The sequence below is a fragment of the Melospiza melodia genome, chromosome 10 (genome assembly GCF_035770615.1).
Source record: "Melospiza melodia melodia isolate bMelMel2 chromosome 10, bMelMel2.pri, whole genome shotgun sequence".
Lineage (NCBI taxonomy): Eukaryota > Metazoa > Chordata > Aves > Passeriformes > Passerellidae > Melospiza > Melospiza melodia.
In genome coordinates this window covers 25,017,098-25,040,958 of record NC_086203.1, presented here as the reverse complement: position 1 = coordinate 25,040,958, position 23,861 = coordinate 25,017,098, and the positions used below count along the sequence as shown (strand labels likewise).

At 43.3% G+C, this 23,861-nt stretch overlaps 1 protein-coding gene across 1 annotated transcript in view; it reads left to right on the top strand.

Moving 5' to 3' along the window:
- The window catches only part of LOC134422367 (uncharacterized), a 41,923-nt gene extending 19,906 nt beyond the window's left edge, over positions 1-22,017 (top strand). Inside the window, exons 2-7 of the mRNA XM_063164341.1 lie at positions 2,887-2,980; positions 3,936-3,990; positions 7,282-7,408; positions 18,028-18,117; positions 18,648-18,826; positions 19,143-22,017. Coding sequence (XP_063020411.1) covers positions 2,887-2,980; positions 3,936-3,990; positions 7,282-7,408; positions 18,028-18,117; positions 18,648-18,826; positions 19,143-19,298 — 701 coding nt within the window. The 3' untranslated portion in view covers positions 19,299-22,017. The remainder of the gene's footprint in view (positions 1-2,886; positions 2,981-3,935; positions 3,991-7,281; positions 7,409-18,027; positions 18,118-18,647; positions 18,827-19,142) is intronic.
- Positions 22,018-23,861: the final 1,844 nt, after the last annotated feature.

The window sequence follows — 23,861 nt, the reverse complement described above, 5'->3', positions numbered from 1 at the left end:
CCAGCTCACCAACGCATCCATGTGATTTGTCTGGTTGAGATCTATTCCCCCTTGGCTCCAGCAGCCACTCTCAATGCTGCCTGCTGCCAAGAAGTAGGTCACAAACCTATTTTTGTCCCTTATTCTTCTGTGGCCACGCCGTGGTCCCTGCACCAGTGAGCAGAAGGGAAGGAGTGGTGGCAGCCAGGGTCTGTCCTGGGCTGGGCTGGGTGCCCTTGGACCCTGTGCTCTCTGACAAGAGAGAGAATGATCCCTCCAGCAGCAGGGATTGCCTCTGGGAGTGCTCACCTCTCTCTGCTTGCTGGAGAAGGATTTTAAGGGAATTAGAGACTTAGTCTGTGGTTAAATGCCTAAACTGAATAGGATGAATCTGAGCCAAAACACGTGTGAAGCGCCAGCCCCGCGCAGTGATGCTGCACCCAAGCAGTGCAGGAGGTTTGTGTGTTAACCCAGGTCTTGCTGGTCTGGCTCAGAGGGGCCTGGCAAACCTTCATGCTGATGTGGCTGAGCTGGGGATGGAGGGGACTCAGGCAGAAGCAGGAGCTGGGGATGCAGCAGAAGGAATTGTGTTGTGACAGAGCATTTAGTGCTCTGGGGCTAAAAGCTGCCTACTTTTCCTGCTGTCCCCCAGGGTTGGTAATTTTATCACTTCTGCTCCTAGCATCCTTCTTTTCTTCCCATATATCAGCTGCCCCTTGCCCCCCTCCTCTAAATTTATCCTGTTGATTAACATAATTCAGTAAAATTTAGTAATTGTTTTCAACTTTTACTTCCCTTTGAAGCTAGCTAGAAGACATGTCAGGAAGCTGCTTGGATTCTCCCACAATATAATCTAGAAATTATAAAAACTACTACTGAAGATACTGTCTCTCCTTATGGAGTTGCCTTATTTGTATATCTGCGTCATTAGTGCCAAAATCTTCTTGTTCTTCACTCCTCTCTTGTCAATGGCAGGCAAAGACTCGTGGGGACAATGGTTTTGCCACCCTGGTGTCCTGTGACCTTTGGAGGATGAGTGATCCATCTCCCTGTGGGAGATTTGGTGTTTTGCCACTGGTCAACAAAACGCTGTCCTCGAGTGAATAGTTTTACAAGAGGCAGACACAGTCAATGCTGCTGCCTCAGGGCCTGGCACAGCCCCAAAACTCAAGGGTTTGTCACCACTGAGGTGATTGCAGGAGAGGCCAAGCAGGAGAGTTAATTCTGATCTGTCCCTCTTGTCACATTTCCTTAAAATATCTGCAGCTTTCAGTCCAATGCTGCACTACTTCATCTCAGCCAATTGTGTTCCCTCTGACATGAAACAAACTGCAAAGCAGTTGTCTCATCATTCTGCCTCTAGCAGGTCTTGAGTCCAGCTTTTCAAACTGATTTTTTCCCTTTTCACAGTGCACCTGTCAAGATCCCACTCTGGAACAGAAGATCAGAGCAAACGGGGGCTGAGGAGAACAAAAGCTGCCCCAAACCTTTGACCCAAATTTAACATAAAGCCAAATGAAACCTTAGAGGTTTGTAGATGTTCATAAAACATTTCCACCTCCTGGTCCCCTCTCCTTTATCTTTGGTTTCTTTATACTTCTACATTTAACTGTTTCTAATTGAAAGTCTAATGTAAAGCTTTCCTAAATTAATGGAAAGGCTCACTGATTTTAGTGCCTTCTGATTCAGCCTCCCAAAGAAAGGAAATAATTTCTTTAATGAAAGTGTCTTTAAACTTAAGAGAAAAGAAAGCCTGAAAAGAGATAAGGAAAAGCAGAGATCAAATGCAATTTTCCAGCTAGCAGTACATGTCCTTGATGTGAACCCCACCCATAAAATTGCTGAGGATACTGGAAAAAATATCACTGAGCAGAAACAGAGAATTACTGAGACAATAGTGAATTGGTTTAATAAGCTTTAATTTCTTCTTATAAGAATGGTGATAGTTCAAGTTTTTGCAACCAGGTTGTGCTTTAAAACCTAACTGCTGGTAATGAACTGGCGTTTGTCACCTGAAACTTTGTATGTGTGAGAGTTTCCTTTGTACCAATATTGCAAAAATTAAACACATGAAAACTTTATTAGGAATATAACTGTGCTACTCATACAATTTTTAGCTTGCTAGGTGACTCTTCAGAAGGAGGTGATGATAGCTTATGGGGCTCAGTTACACCTAAATTTCCCTAAAAAATTGCATTGAATGGTCAGAATAAGCATGTTCTTGTCCAAGTTATATTCTGGATTCACAGACAAGGGCCTTGAGGAAGGCTGGCGAAACCAGCCCAAACAAAAATTAAGATGTGGCTCATATTGAAAGGTTCTTACACTGTCTTTTGGCAGTGGCAGGTCCTGGTGGATTGGTGTTGCCAGTTCAGAGCTTGGTCTCTGTAGTGCTGACCTGCCTTGAGCTCTTACAAATCGAGTGTTTTCTGTGTGCACACTGCTGTGGCTGCATGTTTTGCTTGTGAAAACATGCACAGCTTATCTAGGGAGCTATTCCCCAATATCTGTGTAACAGTTTTGGTGTTCACAGTCACAGGGCAGATGCACACACAACATGTGCTCCAGAGGCTGCTACTTGGTGTTAATAGAAAACACAGATGTGCAAAGTGGCCCTAGAATGATTAATAACCAGCACTGCTTGTTCATCATGTGCCTATAAATAAGCATTATTTTAATATTATTCATATGCAAATTTTACACAGCATAGGGGTTTTTTTTATTTTCTCATTTTCTTTTTGTCTCTTATTTGTGTTTTTTCCCCTTACTCCTAGATTTTCTGCTTCTGAGCTCCTCCAAAGTGTCAAGACTGGACTGAGTGGTGTGTGCCAGCAGTGCATGTCCCTGTGCCAGTGCCTGACAGCAGTGATGGCACCTAGTTCAGACCCACCTGACCAAAATATTCAGAGTATCTGCTGAGTGCCTTTGGAGGTTTGGATGGTTCTGTCCATGCACTAACCACTACTCAACTCCTGAAAGAAAATAAGGACTGTGACAAAAGGTGCTGGCTGAGCTCCATGGACCATCCAGTGTGGGGATAGCAGTGGTGGAGTGAATCCACTGGGCAGAGAAATCAGACAAAAGAAATTATCCTATTTGCTTTTTTCAGCCCAAGTTAGAAGGGGAAAATTCTGTGTATTGGCCTAGTGACAAATCTATTTTGACTGTCAAAACTTAGAAAACTTTTCTTTTTCTCACAACTTCTCTTGGATCCAGCGGTGTGGGTTTTGTAAATGCTTCATCTGTCTGTTTCTAGAAACGTACAGAGCATGAATTACTGGAAATGAAGCAAAATCTACCAGACATAAACTCAGCCCATCCTCTATAGCTCATATTCTCTGAAGACTCATTTGTCCTTTTCCTCTTTTCAGATATTTCCTCTCTTCTCTCTGGTCTGTTCTTGTTATTTGTTTCATCAGCCATTTGTTATACAACTCTTGGCAAAATATCAGGGAAATCTTCCTGACTGCAAACGGGGAAGTGCTTTCTTAAGGGAACAACAATTTCTTTACTTGGGAGAGCAGAAAACAAGTCAAGCCCAAGTATTGTCTTTGCTGAGACAAAGTTCACGAGGACAGTGATGTGCTTTGTTGGACTCAGAGGTGCAGCTGATGAAGCTTGCCCTCTTGGGATTTTCTTTGATTTTTTAAAGGTTCAAGGTGTTATTTCTCCATGTGAGACTTGCCTCGCTGCTGTGCCAGGGGTCAAGCAGGCAGTGATGGAAGGATGGACTGATCTTGTGTCTGGTGGCAACTGAGCTCCGTGTTTGTGGCTCCACGGGGGTGGGGGGTCTGCTCATCCAGGGGCTGGGATGCCTTTCTGGCTACAGGCACCCCAGCAGTCATTAAAACAAGCTAACTGCATGCTTTCATCTCTCCTGGGCCCACGGCTTCCTCAGCTCAGACGAGATGGCCTTAGATCCAGTGTGAGCCTCAATAAACTCTTCACTTTTGCAGTTTCACCCAAAGCCTGACTTTGCACTGGGATTATCCTGAGATACGTCTGCTCCAGGTCAGTTGGGCTCCTCTCTGCCTCCTCTCCAGCTAAAAGATTATAGCAGAGCTGCAAAAGCATGTCCTGAACTCAGAGCAAACTGAAGGAGAGGCAGCTCCAGCTGCAGCTCTCAGCCTGCCAGAGAGACTCCCCTGGCAGGTCTCTGACGAGCCTGTTACTACAAGTTCACCCCAAGCGGCAATTCCGGACAGAGCAAAATTATGCATGAAGTTCATATTAGTTCATATTAGCTCACATTGCCAGCAATTCAGTAGCTCCTTCCCAGTGCTTGAATCTCAGTTGAAAGATTTATGTGGGCTTGCCATGCAGCCTCTCTGAGGAAGTCGTGAAGGTGGTCATGCTTTCAGTTTTCCCAAATATCATGGTGCAAGTGAGTTGTGCAATATTTCTGGAAGGACTGAAGACTTGATTTTAAGTCCTAATACAGAATTGTCATCTCTGCAAGATGTAATAGCATCTAGATTAACTTCCAAAGTAGCAAATGACACAGTAAAAGTAGTTTTATATAGTAATTTTTATTTCTACTCACTGAATAAGTGAGGTCTTATATCTATTGAATAACCCAATATTTATAAAGCTTTTCTTTTAAAAGAGTGTTTAATGCTTTGACTGCATGCATTAAAACTCATTTTGTGTGTTTTAAATGAATTATAACCTATTCAAAAGCACTTTCTCACCCTAAAGCACTCTGTGCATTATGTCTCTGTAATACCTTCAGCTGCTACAGAGATCTCACAAAGATGAGGATGTTCATGATAAACAGATTTGGAGGGGTTTTTTATGTTCATTTCATTTTGTACATTTGCCAAAAGATTTTTAAAAATATTAAATCCATGTTATTCAAATTTTGGAGAAGAGTTGGTTGAAAAATCTCTAATTTAGTTACTTTTGAGTCACATTTCAGTGATGGTTTTTAATGAATGGCAAATGCACATATTAGCTACATAGCTAACATTTTCTGTCCTCTCCTGATTTATTGTAGATTAACAAGAATGAATTATTGTTTCACCCCTTGTGAACACTGTGTGATCTGGGCTAAGACTAATGAGCCAAACCCAGTCCTCAGCTGGACCTGGAGTGAGGCAGTGGCTCCTCAGCTCTCAGCAATTACAGCAGTGCAAAAGGCAGTTCTGTACCCAGTGCCCTGCTCTGGTACCTGCTCTCACACTGCTGCTCCTGGAGCAGAGCCCACCTCCATCCTGCTGGAAAGGGCTTTGCAAAGAGGAAGCAAAATCCTGCCCAGTGCTGTGAAGAGCAGACAGAGGCTTTTTGGGGTGTCTGTGGGAAGGGGAGCTCGCTGTCCCCAGGAATGGGAGGCATGTCCGCAGTGGGAGGCAGCGCTCACGGGGCTCTCCACTCTCACCATTGAGCATTGTTCAGAACAAACATAGATGCTGTGCATGAATGTAAAGCTTGATTTGTGGTTTTTACACCCACCACATTTCTTGGAGTTGACCATTCTAAAACTTTGGGACTTTTAATCTCCAGGCTGGTGTTTTCTTCGGGGTTTTTTCTTCGTTTTATAGGAAGCAAGCATGCAAACAAACCAGCCCACGCTGTGGCCTAAGCAGCTGTGTAATGCTGTCCTCCCCTCAGAAGTGTACAAATCTGCAGGGCACTGGGGACACAAGTTGGGTTGGTATAACACAGTTCAACTGCACCATGACATTGCTTGGGTGGATGCTGAGAAATCTATAGGAATTCCCTGGGGAAATGTGGAGTTGGAGGGGGATAAAAGCCTGCTCTGCCCACTGTTCCACTTTGCTGGAAAATCCACTGCCCAACAGTGAGAATAGAGTGACTTATTTTTCAGAAATGCCGGCTGTGACTGAATGGTTGTTTCTTGCTACTGATAGTTCCCAAAATTTTCAGGGCATTTTTCAGGTGAAAGTTTGAGCTAAAGAGATGCAGAAGAAAGAAGAAGAAGATTCATCTGAGCAGTTGTTTAGTGTAAATGGAATCTCATTCATTCTAAAATTTCAGCCCTTGCTGATGACTTCACAGTTTTAAAGAAAAGAATATTTTTGAGCTTTCCTAAGTGTGCTGAAGAGCTCCTTGTTCCTCCTGTTCTGTGGCAGAAGATGCTGCATTAGGATTTGTACAAGGCATTGACACGATGTATGTAATGCCCACCTCTGAAAATCAAACTGGTATTTTCTCTGAGGAAGGAAAAAGGATGGGCCAGTTACCCTTTCTCTGGGAATTTCCAGCCAAAGGGAATAGTTATGTACTTCAATTCATTAGTGAGTAGGCAACAATGTGGATTGTTAGATCTTCTTGTTGGGCATGGAGTGACAGACAGACATGTGGAGATGGCAGGACTGCTGTCACCTTGTGCTCTGCCACCATCAGGTGTGTGGCTTCAGCAGACATCATGACTCAAAACCCTGAGGGGTCTTTTCAAACCCTGCTGTACCCTGACCTACCACAGTCCTCCCAAAGCTGTCCCTTCCTCCTTTACCAGCCAGAATGGTGGATTTGAGTACACAAAGACATGAAATCGGGCAGAACAGACTGGAAAATAACCTGTACCCCCAAGTAGGTGTTGATGGACATTCTTTATTGGCTGAAAGTTTCTTATCTAGTTTCAAGGACACTTTTATTTTTAAATCTCTTTTCCATTGGACATGTACGTGTGAAGTCAGGCAGCAGATACAGAGGCTGGCTCAAGAATAGCCACAAGCTGCCTCATTTCTATTGTACACCATAATTACAGTAGCATACACTTTGGGCTGACAGCAATTCTCAGCAACAGAGTACTTTAGAAATATTAATCTCACATCAGCTATTTGTGTGGAATATTGGCTTATTCAGCAGGTGCTGTGAGCCAATATTATCATACTTTTATAGACAGCAAAACAGAGTGAGAATGAAAGATTAAGTGACCCACCTAAGGTCAAGCAGTATGTCCAAGAGAAAAACCTAGTTGGGCTTGAGGATTACTGCCTCCCAGTGATTGAAAAATGTCTGCAGTATTTCTGAGAAGCTAACACATATACATCTACAATAAATTAGAAATTATACTGGCTTAGGTTAGTCCTTCACTAGTATGAGGGACATTTTCATTGCATGGTACTGGAAAAGCCAACAGACTTGCTGCTTTAGACAGCAACAGCCAGATCCTCCAAAATGTCACCATGTTCCTCCATGTGCAAGTCCCACAAACTGCAGTTTCTTAAAGAAGAGCTCAATCTTCACATGGTGATTAATATAAGCTGTGATTTGCTTGTGATTTGGCAAAAATGGCCAAAGGTTTGACTCTTTTAACCTTGTCTTCTCACTATTCAGCATTTCCCATTCCATGAGCTGAGAGGGACTCGTACAGATGGGACTGTTCCCCAGCTATGGGGATGGGCTACATGGGGAGCAACAGGAGTTCTGTGTCCATGCAACTCATACAACATCAAGTCTCAAGGTAACAGCACCTCTTAAATTGAATACTGATGTTGTAGGAATTTGAGGAAACTAATTATCCCATGAACAGTTGAGTAAACTTCTGAACAAAAAAGTTTACATTGAGAAATTGGCTAATAATAGGGATAAGATAATTATACATAGGGGGGAAAAAAGCCAAACCTTTTGTTCCTGGACTTTCTTCTCTTACATCACATTATGGATGCCATTCAAGGAAGCAACCTCTGCAGAATAATTCTAAGTGTTAACTAATCCTGTTTCAACAAAAATGAGCAGGGTCTCAGATTTTACTTGGCTTGGATGTCTCAAGGCAAATTATAAGTTACGTAATAAAACAACAGAATCATTCAACATTGATTTACTTGTTTGTTTTGCTATAAGAAATGAAATTTTTATTGGAACGAAATTAAACAACGGTTTATGGGCTTGTGTTCCCCATAGCCTTTTATACTGTACTAATATAGTAATATTCATAAATCATATCAGAGTTTTCAAATTTCCTCAGCAGTGACCTAGACAACAAATGCTTAACAACTTGCTGAGAGACTTTGAAATGAAATTCAGCTGTAATATCATCATAACTAATTTATGGCAAGTTTGGTTGCTACAAAGATACACTTAAAGAAACTGAAGTACATGGTGAGGATAAGATAAAACATGGGTTTAGTATCATGTAGTTATTCCACTAGAAAGATTTATTCTACATTTCATTACTTTACTGAACATGGCAAACCAGTGTGTTCCTTGGGAGAGAGGAAATCTTAGATAATTAAAATGTAAATGCTAGGCCTTCAACCAAGTAAAACATGGAATGCACTAGATAAGAAATTAAACCTTTATAGTGATTGAATGAGCCTTGCCTTTGACATTTGTTAATATGAACATTCATGTAGACACATGGGCTCTCTATATTTATGTGTATCTATAAATATATGTATGCTTACACATGCATACAGACTCCACAACAGGCATAATAAGAAAATATTATTTAGGGTAACACAGACATTATCTGGTGCAATTGGAATCATGTTTCAGAATTGCCCAACAACCCTGAAGCCCATTTTTGTCCCACTGCAACTTTTGAACTTCCTGCAAGGCTCATTATGGCAAATTGAGATTGATGACAAAGTGCAGCATTTTTAAATTATTAGTAACAGAAACAAGATTTTTCTTTTATCATTGCTGCTGCTTGGGAAAAGCCTCAGAATTGCTTGGCTTTTGAAGGTCCTCTCCCTGTCCTTTCTAACCCACTCTAAGCAGCTAGCTGGCCAATTAAAACAATCTCTCCTTTGGAAAGCAAAGCACTTGTCAGAGTTCAGAATGAAGGCTTTCTTCTACTACATCTATTGTCCCATTCATTCATTTACATAACTGCTCCAGTGTTAATCAAGTGCCTGTAGGCATATCTCTAGAAAAGTGTAAGGCCATAAAAATAAAGGCAGACATATCTGGTTATAGATGAACCTTCCATATGCTGCAGATCTTTTCTCACACGCTTATCTTGGTTTATCTCCACCTCTTTAAATTGGAAAACTCACAAAAATCCATCTCCTGTGAGATTTCCAAGGTTTCTTGATTTCATTTGGGTCAGAACTGACACAAAAAGATGCATGTCTCAGAGCATTTCTGAGCTGCTGCCAGGAACAGGGAGTGCTGGACTGTGCCACTAAAAAAGAAAAAAAAAAAAAAAGGGTTTTTGAAAAGTCACCAAATTTTTTAACCTTTAAAAAAATCGGCCTAGTTCAGTCTCAGATATGATTAAAAGAGCTGCCCTGATTTATTGGTGTCAAACAAAGTATGTTAGGGTAGAACATTATTTGTAATGGAAAAAGTGTCAGTGGAAGCCCTGCCCACCAGTGCTGCTTGGGCTGGTGAGGCCTGAGCCTTACTCTGTGTCTCCAACCCTGGAGAAAAAGACTATTTAAAAGAGGAAGAATGCTTTACCTGGAAGGGCATCTCTTAATCTCCCAGATAAAGTTGGCTGTGAAGTCAACCTCAGCATCTGGGGTTCTGCTGAATAAATTATGATAGAAATCATGAAATATACTGAGTTGGAAAGGACTCATCAGGATCATCTGATATTTGCTTTGTGCCTCACCCTGGCCCTGCAAAGTAAAAGGAAACAAGTTTCTCATTCCCCATCCCACCAGGAACGCTAAGCCATGAATACGGAGTGATGGTTTGGGGAATGTTCCACAGAATAAACTTCCCATACACATAAATTTAATAAAAAAATAATATTCTCCAGTTGGTAACATAGTTGCTTCCTGCTGTCCCTTAATTTTGCACTTTTTCTTTTCTCTTGTAAATGACAAATTAATTTTATTTTGACTGTGTTCTTGTTCTTGCACATTGTCTTACCCAGAGCAATGTCACAGGGAGATGCCAGGACTGCCCAGAGACAAATGGAAAATGCAATGTAAGAGATGCAGGGGAGCCAGGCCTGCTGTTAATAACCCAGTCTGTTTCAGACATACTTGTCCCACCATCATCCTTCTGAAGTATTTTTAATAGAACCCCTATGCAAAGGGACGTCTACTCCTGCCCTTCCTGGAATCACCATGTTCATTTTTCTTGAAAACATTCAACTGTGGTAACTTTTGGCTTTTAATCTGATTTATGACCCTTTGAGATGCCATTGAGTTTATAGCTGAGGCCCTTAAACTGGACAAAATTATAAAAAACATAAATTTAATTTGGTAAACTTATGATAAAAATTATATTGAAAAATCAGCACTGACAGGAAAACTCTTACATGAAAAATGATACTGGAATTAGCAGAGTCCTCTACACCCATATACATTCCTACTAGCAGATATTCTGCCTGTCCTACTTTTGGGCAATTACTTTAGATCAAAATGCTGCAGACTAAAAAAGGTGGTCCTCATTTTGTAGTGCTTGTTTTGGGTGAACAAAATTGTCTTCTGTCTTTAGATGTTTAATGATTATTTGAAAGCAACTTGATGAATACAAGACCATATACTCCCACTTGGGGCAAATGTATTTTTTGATTGATTCATAATAATTAATCTTTGTCTAAGTGGAATGCATTAATTTCTCCTACTGGTGGTGACTGTACTTCTGTTTCTTTTCCTGAGTGAGATGGTTGTGCTCCAGAGGCATATTTACTGATTAAATTGGACTGCAACTGGGTACTTAGGTTATGTCACTGTTACCCAAATGATCTTTTAAAGAACACAGAGTACTTGTTTTTGCTGCTCTTATGTGCTCCACATTTAATCACAGATCTTTGTAGCTTGTTATTTCTAAAATTCAGATTACTGTGACTTAAAAGCCTCTCTGTCCTTGCCAGCGCTCAGTGACATAAAATAAACCCACATATTAAGAAAAGAACCACAAAACTTGTCAAGTTGCACTGAGGGATGGAAAGAAAAAGCAAGAATGCTTTACAGTGATTTGAAAACGCCGTCTGCAGCACAGCTATAAAGGGAAATGCTATAATAAGTTGATATTATCCATGTAGCCAGAAGTGCTTTTGAGAGTGCTGTTCCAGAGCAGCACCCTGGGGCAGGGGTGGGTCCCTGTTGAGTGTGGTGTCCCAGGGCATGGTGAGACACAGACTCGCAGCAGGAGTGGGTTCGTGCCCTGGGGAACATGCACTGGGCAGCAGGACTGGGAAGGGGAAAGCAGAGGGAGAGGTTCCCCACCAGTGTCCTGCTGCTCCTTGGTGAGAGCAGCCCCCAAACCCCTGTTTGCTTCTCCCCACCCTTCTGTGGGCTGGCAGAGACCCTCGGGCTCTTTTGTGGCCGGCCCTGAGCCGCCAGTGCAGAGCAGAGCGCCTGCTGCCATTTCCTCCCACTGCCTCCTCCTCCTCCTCCTCCTCCTGGTCGCCAGGGACTGAGCAGGCTGGAGACAGAGCTGGCACAGCCTCTTGCTTGATGGACCGAAGTGCTCCAAGTTCCTTTTTTAGTAAAATTGCTTTGTCTCCAAAGTGCTGCAGAGCAAACCCGCTCACCCCGTGCCTCCCTCCTTGCTCTCAGGCTGTGGAGGTGCCAGGGTGGTGTGCCAGGAGCACTCCTCATCCCCAGAGATGGAGCACACCAGGGTCCTGCAGCCCGTGTCCCATTCCCCAGTTCAGTGTTAGGTTTCTCCAGGACAAGTGGCCTGTCCTGCAGCCCCAGCACGTCCCTCTCTGGTGGGGCCTGGTGGCAGCATTGCTCCTTTGTTCTTTTAAGACATGGCATCTGAGGAATGGACAGAAACCAACAACTCTTTTTTTTCTTTTTGGCCTGGGATAACAAATAGCTTTCGTGCTGCTGTAAAACACTGCACTTGGGCAGGGTTTCACTGGCTGCAGGCTGAAGGGCTCTGCACAGCTTCATTAGCTCCTTCCACATTCAGCTTTGCCTTTTCCTTGCTGCTCCTCCACAGCCCACGATGGTGGTTCTGGGGCATGGCCAGGGTGCCAGGGAGGAAAATTATACCAAGGGATGAGGGGGGCAACAATTTGTCTCTGTTGTGCTCCATTCCCAGTTCTGATGCCTTCCAAATTCAGACAGGGCTTTGGCCCTGAGTCTTTGCCAGTGTTTCACATGAACGATTTCCTTGTCCAGACAAACACCTCTTCTAGGTCAGATGATAGTTTGGGATGGGGATGAATGACATCAAGCTGGCCTCACTGGAGATGCCCAAGGGAGGCAAGTGGGCACAAGGGTAGTGAGGAGTGGGTGGGTGGGCAGGGAGCAGAACCAGGTAAAGGGGGCTTTGGAATATGGGAGTCAGGGAGGTAATGAGCTGCTAACAAGGCTGATAAAGAAAATGTGGGGATAAATACAATGATAATTAAGCAGGGTGAGACTGGGTGTGGACAGAAGCAGTGAATATAAAACAGGAATGGAATTAAGGTGAAGAGGACAAATTTACCTAAGAGGTGAGGCTGCAGTGAGGGCAGGACATCTGGAGCTGCAGGTAAGAAGGGGCAGCCTTACATTCAAACATTTAATGAACTGCTGTTACCCATCAAGATGCTGTTTTCTCCAGTGTCTGTTTGGAGCTCAGTGCTCCTGGTTCAGCTCTGAGCTCTGGCAAAGGATCCCTGCCTCTCCCATTCCAGAGGCCACCTGCATCTGTGACAGAATACAGAGCAGGTGCCTGCACATGCCCTGTCTGTGTGGCTGCATGAGAAGTGGACAAGAGTGGCTCTGGTTTGGGGAAACCATGTGCTGCACAGTGATGCCATCCTTGGTGACATGACAGGGTACTTCTGGGTGTTGAGGCAGGTTTTGTATTTTTATTCATATTTTGTTCATTTATTTCTAAATAAATCATCTCCTGCCGTGCTGGGTGGCTCTGCTCTAGCGTCAGATCTTGGAAGTAGCATGTTATCTTTCAGAGTCATCTTCCTAGGTGATGGGAGGTGAGTGCGGGATTTCAGGGCAAGGCAAGGTTGTCCCATGATTAAGGGCTCATGCATTTGAGTGCCCTCCCAATGAACTGGGTTCAGTTTCCTCAGTTACCCGAACTAAACTCTTTCAGGATGATTGCTTCTGTGGTTTTGGCCAGGGACTGGGGATTTTTGCAGATGTTGCATATTCCCAGTACAGATATTAATGGGAGCTGAGTCTTACATGTACAGTGTAAAGGCCCTTGTGAAGTTTTTTGGACAGTTTGGACACCCCAAAATTTCTGAAACTTCTTTATTTTATTTTTATTATTTCTCACCCCTCCCTGTTCTCACAATGTGTGATTTAGCTGCAGGAATACTTTTGTTGTGTTTGGATGATTCACTAATGAGAAGTACAGAAGACCCATGAGGATATGAACAATTTTCTCTTGTGTGCTCAAGCAACAGGCAGCAAGTAAGGCTTGGTGCAGTATACAGCAAGTAGAAAACCAAAAGTAAAATCATAAAATGTATCCTCCATGCTGTGCAAATGAAGGACAGAAAACTCCCAGGAAAATCTCTGAGAATTCAGCTGCACTTGCATAACTCCAGATAGTGTGAAGAGAGTGTTCATGTAAGTCTTTGCACTTCTGTAAGGTCCCATTTGAATTTCTCATTTGACATTGGATCGTATTTATTCTGACACAAGGTGTTATGTTGCACTGTGAATAAAACAGTCAGTTACTGACAGAGTAACTTTTATGTGCCTTGAGGGATGGTGGTGATGTTACTGGCCCAGGCACTGGAGGCTGAAGGTGGCTCTTCAGTTTCTATATGTCTGAACTTCACTGGGAACCTGAACTGTTCACCTGAATGCTCATTTTTTTATGTTTTCTATGAAAATAGTTTTAAGGCATCTCTGAATTCTTGCTTGTTTGTCATTAAGGAGGGAAAAAACACCAAATGAGAATTAAAGAAAGGATTTTCTTTGTAACTTCAGCTCCTCATTAGGAGGTTTATGATCAGGCTTAGGGAAAGCTTTCCTTGAATTATTTTAAGGTTCTAATGATAAAAACCTTGGGGAGGTCATGCACATGAGGGATTTAATACCCATTCACAACCATCTGGCATTAGATTACATGCAGGGAAAGAACAAAATCTGGCAGTAATACTTATCTCCATTAACCCAGAGTACAGGCTGATATGATTGTAGCAGAGAAAATACCCTCACTCTTTCACCAGGAAGAGCTCTTAATAGACCTGGGCTAAATTGGCTTCTAAAACCAAAGACCTATTGAAGTGTGGATCTGCCATCTCATTGAGCACATTTGCTTTGGCTATTAATATGTATTTCATATCTCTTTAACCTTGACAACTAATATGTTAACGTATAAAATATTGCTGGGATGAAGGACTGTGTTTGCAGCTCCTAGCTTACTCTGTGGGAGTCAGTAATGTAATCATCATGCTGAAATAGAGCCAATATTGCTCCTGCCTCTTCTCTAGAGCATCGCAGAGTGCACAGTCCCAGTGACATGCTCAGCAAAACCCCTGATGATGTCAGTTGTAACAGAAAACCTTCCCTCCAAGACTCTGAACCACCTACATGCTGAAGCACATGCTTGGCCTGAAGCAAACTGACCAGAGAGTGGTTTTGTCCAAGCCCAGGTGAGAGAGTGAACAGTGCCAGGGATGTGATCCTTTCTCACCCAGATTACCTGCCTTTCACCCCACCTGCTGGGCAAGCTCTCTTCAGCCTCCTGAGCTGCCCATTTCTGCTGTACCATTTTCATCCTGTCATATTCCATCAGGATCCTCCATGGAGGGTTTCTCCCTGCCCTCTGAATTTTTCTCTCCTCTTCCCTGCTTTCCCAGCTTGGTGCAGTCTGATAGCTGCTCTCTTTCAGCCAATGTTATTATTCACTTACCACATGGAAAGCAAAACCATATGGAAGACAAGATAAAGGCCATTTATCTTGAAGTCTACTGAGATGTGAACATCTCACATGAAGGCTGCAGTTCAGCCAGGCTGTCTCACACGTGTTGCTGTCATCTCTTTGCACCAGAACAGAGATGGACTCCTGCATCAGCCGAAACAATCTCCTTAGCTTGTCATCTGCTTCGTACTTAACACAGCCCTGCAGGCAAAACATTCAAAGGAAAAAAGAAAAAGCTACTATTATTGTCTTTTCCTTTGTTCTGAGAAGCCACCTGTGCCAGCTCTTCCTTTGAAAGCTGCTGCCTGGTGAAGGAAATTGCTACCATCCTGAGATAGGGCTGAGTGTGGTAAATGCAAAGTGCATCAAGCTTGGAAAAGGAAAGTTTGTTCTGTATTCATTAATGAATGCCTCTCCCTGAGTGGATGAAAGAAGACCATGGAATGACTTGTGTTGGAAGGAACCTAAAGATCATCTTGTTCCGCCTCCCCCCTGCCTTGGGTAAGGACACCTTCCACTCTGGAGCCACATCCCTCCCCTCATAGTGACAGTTCATTCTCTCTTCATTTCAGCACAACTACAACCAGCAAACCTGACCAGGGGTTCTGACTGAGCTCAGGGTGAATATCTTTCCTACCCCGTCAGCCACAGCCCTCCTGAAGCAGCCAGGGCACTTCCCTTGAGTAAGCAGCACTATTGCCATCTTTCAATCACTGCTCCTGGGGAACTGCTCAAACTCTCACACTCTGAATGATTCCAGCTGCTCTCCACTCCCTCAGAGACAGCATGAGGATGCAGTCCCTTACACTGAGATTACTTCAGTGATATCAAAGGGTGTGGAAGAAGGCTGCTAATTAGTAAACCCTCAAGGTAAGAAGACATAAATAGCCCTGGAGCAGTGAGAACAGATCCAAATCTGCAGACTAACATTATCTTGGGATGAAAGCGTTACATTTAGGCTGATTCCACTGGAGAAGAGCGACTGAACATTCCTGTTGAGGGCTTGTTTTCATTGATAAAGCTCCTTGTAGGGTTGTGCAGCATATTATCAATTTATTGAGCCACCTGCCAAGGCTGAGTCAGGAGGAGTGGTAGCAAGAACTTAGTCTGGAATGAGGAATCATGAGGGAATTTCCTGGCTTGTACTTTTACTTATATAAATAAGTAATATGTATCTCAATTCTTTTTGCCAAAAGTCAAAAATGCTCTGGGGGTCCAGCTAAAAGGCAAAAAAATGTGACAAACAGCTGACATTCTGAGCATTTGCAACAACTAAGCATTTGCTAAAGAAGTGAGCTTATCCTGCCCAATGTGCTTGTGGCAGAAGGGAAATGTCAGGGCTGGGAGAGATGGAAACCACTCAATTGACTCTTCTTGATCCCTCTGCATACTCAGGAGCCACATCCCTTTTCTCCTAGCCTTGGTGACTGTTCATTCTCTCTTCCTTCCAGCATAAATGCGACCAACAAACCACTCAGCTGTTCTTAAATGGCCCTCCTGCATTTTGACATAAAATACTGCACTCCTCCACACTTTCCATAGGGATTACTTATGGGGGATTTTAGTCTCCTACGTTGAGTCTCTTGAACATTACACAAAGCAGCCACTTGCAGTGGCCTGACAGCACTGTCCCCCTGTGCTAAATTCAGAGATCTTGGGTTTAAAGTGAAGGCTGTCTTAAAGGAAAAGGAGGAAAAACACATAAACTAAACCAAGCTTCCCTTCAAAATACCAGCCCAGCCATAAGTGTGGACTTGCACAGCTGTTCTCAAGGGTAGGATCAGAGCACTGTGCATCAGGAGCTCTTCTGCAGGACCACACAAGTTTACTGCTGTTCTTAAATCCCAGCCTCACAACTGGTAAATTCCTGCCAAGTTGTTTGAGATGGGGTACCTGGGAAATATTAGATGACTCTGCATTGCATCATGAGAACGCTATTTGCACTTAATTATGCGTATCCCTCCTCTCCCAGCAGACAGATGCTGCATCCACAAAGTGAGAAAGAAACAGTTTTCAAGTGGAATCTGACAGCAAAAAGCCTAAGAGCAGGCTTCAGACAATCCCAGCAATGTAGATCCTGACAGTATTGCACAGTTTAGACCAGTGGATGTTGGTTTTCTCTGCATCAACAATTCCCATCTATCCCAGTCCAGTTAACATCCTAATTCAAACAGATCCTCTTGCACTTCTGCCTCCTTGTGCTGGAATGCTGATGGAGAGGTCCTGGCCTCCCTTCTCTCCCTTGGGCCCTCTCTGTGAGTCTGTCTTTCAGCCAAAAGTCTGGATGTTATCTCCTGCCAGGTGTTCTGCATGGTGCTCACCATAACAGCCTTACCCAAAGCGTGTTAAGATCCCTCTCCAGGACTACCCTGCCTCTGTGTCTGAGGCAGGAGCTTAATAGGCACCAACTGGGCTATTTCATCTCCTAAAGCATACTGGTATTTCAGGGATGGATGATGGGCAGCCAGGAAAGCCTCCCATCAGTTATGCTGGCCCAAGCACAAACTGCAGCATCACCCTGCAGTGTTTGAGCCGAGCAGATGCCCTGTAAACAGACACAGCTGGTAAGGGAACACAGATCCATCACCAGCCAACACCTGCCTGGACTAAATCCCAGTCTGTTTGCTCCTTGGAATGGCTGGGAGACAAGGTGCTTCTCCTCCATAGGGCAATCCCAGGGTGTACTAACAGCGAATGTGCAAACCAGGCAAATTTTGGAAGCAATTCCTTGGAAGTGTGAGTCTCCAGGAGCATTTCCAACTTGGGCCTGTTGTTGAGTGTACTCAGGGGCTTTACCCTTTCATCCTCCCATCCTTTACACATCAAAATCCCCATTCCTGATCCAAGACAGGAAATTTCTGTTTACATCAAGCCATGGTGATGCAGACACTAATCTGGCACAAGCCTGGGCTGCTGTGTGGGTGTGATGCTTTTCTCACCATCTCCCTCACACTGGCTCTACAATTCATGGGTTTGGGCTTTAATTCTGTAGGTACCTAAAAGAAGTCCTAGAAGGTGTCATGGAAAATATGTTTATCAGACATGATATAGCTGAGTGAATAAAATGAATGGTTCTCTACCCATGAAATGCAAATTCATCAAGGAAACTTTCAGTTACCTTGTTCAACAGTTTTGCAGATGGGGATTATTGCCTTTGGTAAGTAATTCCTCCATATTTTGTCGTGTCTGTTCATCTGCATAGGGCCTCTTGACACAAAATTTGAGTTCCTGCAGCTGCCTCAGCCCTGCTTTTCTGTAGGATGGCTTTCTGTACAAAACAGGGTCTCTGCTGCAGTTTGACTCTAAAACTTAGTCTAACTAAATCTGTCACTTATTTAGGCACATTCTGGATTTTTAAGCAGGAGAAGGAAAATACATGTGAGCAAAGTGGGACTTTGACACTCTTCAAAATTTCAAGAGTCTTTTCAGGTGGGTGTGTAAATTCATTTTGTAGATGAATCAACAATTTTTCATATATATTCCTTGTAATATGTATTAGGGCTCCAATAAAACATTGTAATGCTTAAAAATTACCAACAAAACCCCACAAAAACCAAAAACACATCCCAACCAATAGTTTAGTTTTCCTGTTTACTTTGGCATGTGGTTTAAACACGTTCTTCTCAATATACCAAGGCTAGTTGGTGTCTTGCTTTTTTGACACATTCAGAAAACATATGTGTCTAGCTTTGCAGCTGAAATGTGAGACATCATTGCAATTAAATGTTTATATGCTGAGAAACACGGTGTCTTTATACAACACAAGGCACTGTGTTCAATGCATATTAAATACTAGGTATTCAATGCATACTGAATAATGTTGGGTGGAAAATGTTTCTTTTGCTACAACCGTAATTGTTTTCTTTATAGTTCTAGGAAGTTATCCCACACTGCTTTAAATGTGTTTCCAAATTTAATGAAGTGTCTGGTTTAATGATGTGTCTGTTTTAATGACATAGGAATCCCAGTCAGAAAGCTTCATTATGTGAAGATGAAAAGAGGGGGGTTTTCATCCCAAATCCTGTTCCCCTATGAGGCAATAGCTCAGGTTTACTTCTGTTCTGGAAAAAATACCACAAAGATGATCTCATGGGTATCACAGCTTTTCAGCTTTCTCCAGAATATGGTTGACTGGACAGTAAGTGGACATTTCCATTATTAAATTCCTTTCAGAATTGGGAAACTGATATTCATTCACATTCAAGGCTTCTGAATCTGATTGTGTGTCATCTGGCCATTTAATTACTCAATAAGCAGCGCTGGCCAAGTAATGTAAACAGAAATTGTTGTAAATTAGTTCTGGTATGACACAGTCCCTATAATTGATGTTGCTTTTGCACAAACTTTCTCACAACTTTTTGGTATTGAATTAATTCTGTTTTTCACATTAGTAGCCAGATAATATTCAGTAGTGCAAGATCTCTTACCTGTATTGGTATATTTTTTGTTTGTAGTGGGGAGGACATGCTGTACTTCAAACTGAGTTTAATTCAGCTGCTACAGAGGCAGTGACTTGCCAGAATGAAAGCTATTTTTGTGGCTGGAACAAAAGAAAAGCAATTGAGATTTCGTGGAAAACTGTTTGGATGCTGCTGCAGCTGAGAGGCTGAAGCGTCTGTCTCTGCAGGACTCCTCCTGGACGTCCCTTCTGGTTACACATGTGCCTAAGTATTCTGTGGAACTGAGCCCTCAAAGCAAGCAGAAACACCCACACACTTCCACAGACTATCCAGGGACACAAACACTTTCCAATCTTCCCCCAGAAAAACTCTCCTTGTCCTTGCCCTGCTGAGAGGCTCAACCTCAGCAGCAAAGACAGCTCTGCCCAGATCACCCAGTGCTGCTGGTGTGGGAGGAACAGATCCCCTGCATCTCTCAGGGAGCAGCTGAGGTGCTGGGTTTTCCTCTGGCTGCAGAATATCCCTCCTCATGCAACTGAAGGATTTCTGGATTCTTTGTTTTATGAGTGTTTTTCCAGCCAGAATCTGCAGCCATCTCATCCCAAACCAGCTGCATACAGCCAGAGCAATGCAAGGGTATACTTAGAGGGTATAATCTTTTCTAAAGCAGGAATAAATGTTAGTCTTCTCTGAGCTAGGAAAAACATTTATTAGATGTGCTTAAGCATGTGTGCTGCTCTAGGATCAGGCCAGAAAATGAGCAGTGACTCTTAGTTCATGTTGTAGGTATGAGGAAGGATGGGCAGCAGCTGGCCCCTGCCTGGATGCTCTGAGTGAACAGCAGAAAGAGTTAGGTCAGGGTTTTCCTCACTCACACTCCTGTTGGGTCACTCAGCCAGAGCTGGCCTGCTGCCCTGCTGTCTCCACTGCAGCACTGAGGATGGAAGTGCAGGATTTGCTGCTCTGTGAGGCTCAGCAAGCTGGGGATGCTCTGCCTGGCCAGCAGGACAGGAAACCTTCTGTGTCTGCTGAAAAACCTCATAAAGAAGCAAAAAGCTTAAAAGATATTATTTATTTGCTTGCTTAATTTGCTCTCTCTATTGTCTGCAGGGCGTGAGGGGATGCCTGGAAGAAGGGATGTGCCTCTGACTGCCCAAAGCTCAGGTTTCTCCATGTGTAGCAGCTTCACTTCTGTGTGGCACTGAATGGATGCTGCACTCCCAGTCTGGCTGAACCCCTGCTCTCCACTTTTGGCTGGGTTGTGAGCGTGGTTCTGCTGAAGCAGCCCAAGGGCCAGGTGTCCCTGGGTGCCAGGGCAGTGGGGCTGGCCCAGGGCTGCAGTGCAGGCGCAGCAAAGGCAAATCAAAAATCAGCCCCCGGAGCCAGGAGAGCCTGCACTGCCCAAAACCGACCTGGCTTTGAGCCTTTCCAGCATTCTGTGCACACACTGAGCTCCTGCCTGCCTGCTAGCCAGTGTAACCTGAAGGTTCATCAATCCAGCCTACATTGACTTGAATGGCTTTTTGTTTAAAGTTTGTCAATTTTTTGAGAATGCCTGGGTGAAATTTCCTTTTTCCATTTGAAAGAAAAGAAAAATGTGCACATTGAAAGATGCAAAAGGCATTCAAGAAATGCACAGATCATCATTTCAGGCATTCTGAGCAGTGGGATCCAGTGAAATCATTTGTAGCATCTGTTTTGATGTTAGAGTGGTTTTAAATTGTAGAGTTCCACAAAACAATTTTGAGTAAATAAATCTTTCCTAGGTAACTTTTAATCTTTTCCATTGTTTTCTCAGTCAGTATTGCTGTGCTCTGCCAAACATCAGTTGTGTAACTACAGCAAGACACTTTCAGCCAGATAAACCAATGCTTTCTCATAGCACTGCAAAAAAATAAATATATACAAATAAATAGATTCAGGGACAATTTGTCCAACAATAATCTATAGCACAGGGGGGATTCTGGAGTCATCTTCAAAGTATATGTTGATGTTCTTAAAATGACCTATGAACATCTCTCTAGTCTGCAAGGAGTCCAGAGGGATTTTTGATATAATAGATTTAGGTTATTAAATTACTCTTGGAAATGTGGAGCTGACCTCCAGTGGCAAATATTTCTGTGAAAACATTGGCAAACGTTTAAGTTGGTGAATTTTCCTCTAGCGCTTCTTTCCTAAAATCAAAATAAACAATAAAAATATATTGGATAGGGCAAAAAAGCCCACAATAAGCCAATTTTGTTGCATTTTCTGATACATGACACTGTCTAACTGCTAATAAATAATGGGCACACCTACTTTTAGCAGTTCAAGATGCCTTTGAGCTTGCATGTAAAATGGGATGGAATTACCCCCCTTTTGTGCTGATTTAGCCTAGAGCTGGTGAGAAGCCCCAGTTCTCCGTCGCTCAATGCAGACACAGGAACAGGCTGTGCTGGGATGGGAGGGGATTCCTGGGGACAGGATTTTGGCTCGGAGAGGCAGGGAACGGTGACACAGCAGAGGAGCACTCGGAGCCCTGACACTCCCCTGAATCCCCTGAAATGAGCCCGGCTTGGAGACCTGCAGGGGCATTTCCACCTCACCCCAACAACCACATTACACTGGCAGGAGCTCTCATCTGATTAATGCTCCTCTTTTTATACAAATTAAGCAATTCCAGCAGGAGGGAGGAAAAAAAAAGCTAAACCTGTAATGAGCAGAAAAAGGACTTGAACCTGAGCCTCTTGCGCTGAGATGAGTACTTCATGTGTATTTTTTTAATTAAAAAGACTGGTTTGATTTTGATGATTAATAAGCCCAGCTTGGAGAGTTCAGGTGATGGATTTCTTGGTGCTTTCGGGCTCTTTACAGAGAATTTTGATTAAGTTCTTTAGGAATGACCTGAAAAATTAAGGCATTTTCCTTATGACCTTTTAAATATCCAGACTGAGTGTGCTATAATAAAATCTTTGCAGAATCTCTTGCCTTACTGTATGTAACACTTGTTTAACATGAATACCCCAAGAGCAGTTTCCCATCTGACAAACTGAGTTTCTCCAGCATTGCCCAGCTTGTCCAGCAGCTTTTGCTGGAGAAATCCAGTCTGGTAACTGATGCTGTTGCCATCTCTGGATCCCCTGGGTATCCTTTAAGGTAAAATCCTGTATTTGGCATTTTTCCTGGGCAGAAGGGCCCCAAGGTCCTGTTCCTTAAACCCAAACTTCATGCTAGAGTAGTTACATGCCTCCAGGCATTTTGTGAGAACTCATTAACCAGGGGGGAAAAAAAGGAAAAAAAAAAAAGAGTGATAAAAAACCATGGGACACAGGAATAGCAGAGATATGTTTTAAGTACAGGAAATGTTATTTTTAAACAGCTTGAGAGGGTTAAATCAACAAAACTCTAAACTCTTCCCAGCAGACCCAGTTCCCATCTCCTCAAAAGCAGAAGGTCTGGACAGCATCCCCAGGCCAGATCTGAAATCCTGCTTTCTGAGCCCTGCCTCCTCAGCCCTGCCTGTGGAGGGGCTGTTGGCACACTGGCCCCTTTTCACACTCAATTTCTGGTGTTCTGGCTCAGTCCAAGTCATCCAACAGTAGTCACAGAATAGAATCATTAAGGTTTGAACAGACCTCTAAGATCTCTGAGTTCTACCATAACTCTTAATGCTGTAGTTTGCTATAGTCCTTCCACTTGGTGTCCAACTCTTCCAAAAAAAACCCTCCTTGATATTTCATGTCAGCACAGTGCAAAAAACCCCATAGTTATGAATTATAATGCAAAATAACAATATAAAATAAAGGGAGCTAACATAAAGGTCTACAAGGCAAAGCTATGATCACTGTTATTTGTACCATAGTTCCTAGTGGTAAATGTTGAGATAATTATAAAAAAAAAAATAGCAGCACATGACCCAGATCAGATCCCAGAATCCTGATGTTCCTGATGTGTGGGGAAGCAGAACTGCATCTCTTCCATGCACCCCAGAGTCCTTTTCCTTGCAGCAAGGCAATCAGCAGCTCTGTGGTCATGAACTAAAGCACTGCTGCAGAGGTGAGCACAATGAATGCATTGACACATCTGTGTGCTGTGTTTTACAGTCACTTCACTGCTTTCTGCTCACCTCAGGAAAACATGCAATTTGCTCATTGTTTTGCCATGTGCTCCATAGCATTAAGAGGAGTGATCATTGATGAAATGATAATAACTAGGCAGGGAGTGCAGCTCCACTTTCTCGCTTCAGCTTGCCAAGACTGGGGAGCTGACTAAGCAGTGTCCAGGCTGGGAGTGGACAGAGAGCAGATCTGGTTATTTTATATATTGAGTGGAAACACCCCGGGGGGAGCTGCAACCTGAAACTAGCTCAAGTGGTTTGGCACACAATGTGATAGAACCTTCACATCAATAGCATCACCTATGAGATGCAAGACAAAGGCCATGCTATTGCATGGAGGCTTTCTTCCCCCCGGGCAGAAATGGATCCTGCTTCCTCAGTGCTTGCCAGCTACCCAAGTTGTTCAGGATTGTTTTAACTTCGCGCTGATGAATGAATGGTAAAACTGAACCAGAGCAGCAGAACACAGTTCAAAGGGTTCAGCTCTTCAGCAAGATGAAAAGGATGGATAATTCATGGGTAGCAGTGTCCAGAAATGAAATATGAAAGCGCTGATAAATGATAACTGGGCCACAACTTTCAAGAAAGGAACACATGGAATGGATAAAAATGGAAGCATAAGGCATTAGCATTACGTGGCCTTGCTTGTCACATGATGCTGATTTCCTGGACGTTTG